Here is a 2,028-nt window from a genome sequence, read left to right as displayed (position 1 = left end):
TTGGACTTATGTAAGGACATAATTGCCCCTCACTATGCAGTGAGGCCGTGACGAACGGCTGTTGTGCACGATGGTGGCGTAGCTCTGCACCCACACCCAGCCGCCGTGCTTGGCCAAGAAGCGGTAGTACTTGGTGGTCACTTGCCCTTTCACCAGCACTGCGGGGACAAAGCGAGGAGAGCCTCAGCGTGGCTCCCTGCTCTGGTTTGATCAGCCCCGGGAAGAGGCGCACACTCCCCCCGGAGCCCTGTGGGCGACCAGAGGGGTTAGGAACCTCTTAGACAGAGGGGTTAGGAACTTCTCAGCGGCACATGCGGACAAAGGTGTTGGAGCCCCCAGGCAGGGCTTTTCTCAGTACCTGAGATCGTTATCACAGACTAATAGGGAAGATTGGTCCAGGGTGTGTGTGTGTGGTCGTCTACGGCAACCGAACCCCGCACACCCCTATCCTGAAGTATCACCATCGAGATTTTGCTCTATAAATCTGTCTTTGGGTTTTATCTCTTCTCGTTACGTTCTCTGCAAGGAAACTTACCGGAAATTGGTATCCTTTCTATTCATTTATCTGTGTATTAATGTCATCGTGATATCAAAATAAAATAAAGTACATCTCGCTGAATCAGGCTCACTACTGCAGTCGAAATTAGATATACAGATAAGGTTTGTGAGACTTGGTGGAAGTGAAATAAAAGTTTTTGATTGAATTGCTATTTCACTGGTATGGCTTTTTAGAGCAGGAAAAAAAAGGGTTTTCCTAACCCGAATTTGAAGAGACAATAGCGCCTGAGATTTGTGCAGGGCAGTTCTTGTCTTACAACCAAAAGAAAAGGATGGAAAATAGTCTTTCATTCCCAATCCCCTCCGTTTGCCACCTGCGTCCAGAGTTCAGTCTCTATCTAACCTTGTTTCACTAAAACCTGAAGAAGATTTTGCTTATTCTGCCCTCCAGAGAGCTGGCTTTTCACGTGCCGATCTAGAGGTAAATCCCAGCAACCCCAAAGTCCTTCTGCAAAGGGACAACATGGGGGCAGGGTTTTAAACAAGAAGACCATCTCCTTACACAAGTGATGTGCACAACGCAGGTGAAAGGTGTCACAGCCATGGACATGATGGTAAAGGGTCTTCTCTATCAGGTCCTGGGGCTCGTAACCTGTTAGCTCCGCTACCCTGCAAGAGACAAAAGCAGCAAATATAAGTGGGTGAGAGGACAGGAGAGGAGGCCTGGGGAAGAAGGGACGGGCTAGGGGAATAGATTTGGAAATAACCCCAGCTCTACCTGGAATCTAAGAATATGAGCTTCATGTCTAGGCTGGCTCGAAACATGAACATATTGCTGTGGAGCTTGATTTCCGTCACAGCGCTGGGCGGCAGCGAGTGGCCCACGGCGACCAAGCCAACGTTTTGGTAGCAGCCGTCGATCGAGGCTGTACTGGCGGATCTTCAGGTACCCGCTGCAGTGAATCACCTGCCGGAGACACAGGAAAGCTTGGCGGCCACTCACCAGGGGGGAAGGGCGTGCTGAGTCCCTCCCCATGAAGAGGGCCCGGACAATTCCCCCCATCCCGGTGCCAGTGCGGCTGCCGGGCTCGCAGGAGGCGCTGACCTGAGTCTCCGCCCTGGCAAAGCGGCACCGTCTGGGAGTTTTCTGCGGTTTTATCGGGGTTTACTTTTTTTCCCCCATACTAGAGTTCAGCGTCGATCTAAGGCCCATTAGAGTCAACAAGATTTTTTTTTCCCACTGGCTTAAGTGGTTTTTGGCCCACCTCCTAACTGCGCTTTTATTATTCTTCCGAAAAGGAAATTCGCGGAACTGCCAATCCAGTTACGACTTTGTAATGAAGAGTGTATGCGCGTGAGAAAGGGCTTACATGTGTGCATGTGTCACATGTGTAAGATGCGTCTGTTATATAGATGGAGCAGGCGCAATCCATCGCCAAAAAGTACCTTTGATTTAGGTATATCTCCTAAACCTATCCTTGCAGACAACTGCTGTCCACTTCCACTCTTACTTCTTTATTACTAAGATGT

At 49.8% G+C, this 2,028-nt stretch overlaps 1 protein-coding gene across 1 annotated transcript in view; it reads right to left on the bottom strand.

Moving 5' to 3' along the window:
- The window catches only part of SIM1 (SIM bHLH transcription factor 1), a 48,540-nt gene that overhangs the window by 34,350 nt on the left and 12,162 nt on the right, over positions 1 to 2,028 (bottom strand). The window contains 4 exon segments of the mRNA XM_005429564.2: positions 11 to 158; positions 1,061 to 1,167; positions 1,277 to 1,417; positions 1,419 to 1,465. Coding sequence (XP_005429621.1) covers positions 11 to 158; positions 1,061 to 1,167; positions 1,277 to 1,417; positions 1,419 to 1,465 — 443 coding nt within the window.

Source organism: Geospiza fortis, unplaced genomic scaffold, assembly GCF_000277835.1.
Source record: "Geospiza fortis unplaced genomic scaffold, GeoFor_1.0 scaffold1628, whole genome shotgun sequence".
NCBI lineage: Eukaryota > Metazoa > Chordata > Aves > Passeriformes > Thraupidae > Geospiza > Geospiza fortis.
The sequence above is the reverse complement of the archived record's forward strand: the minus strand, read 5'-3'. Positions and strand labels throughout refer to the sequence as shown.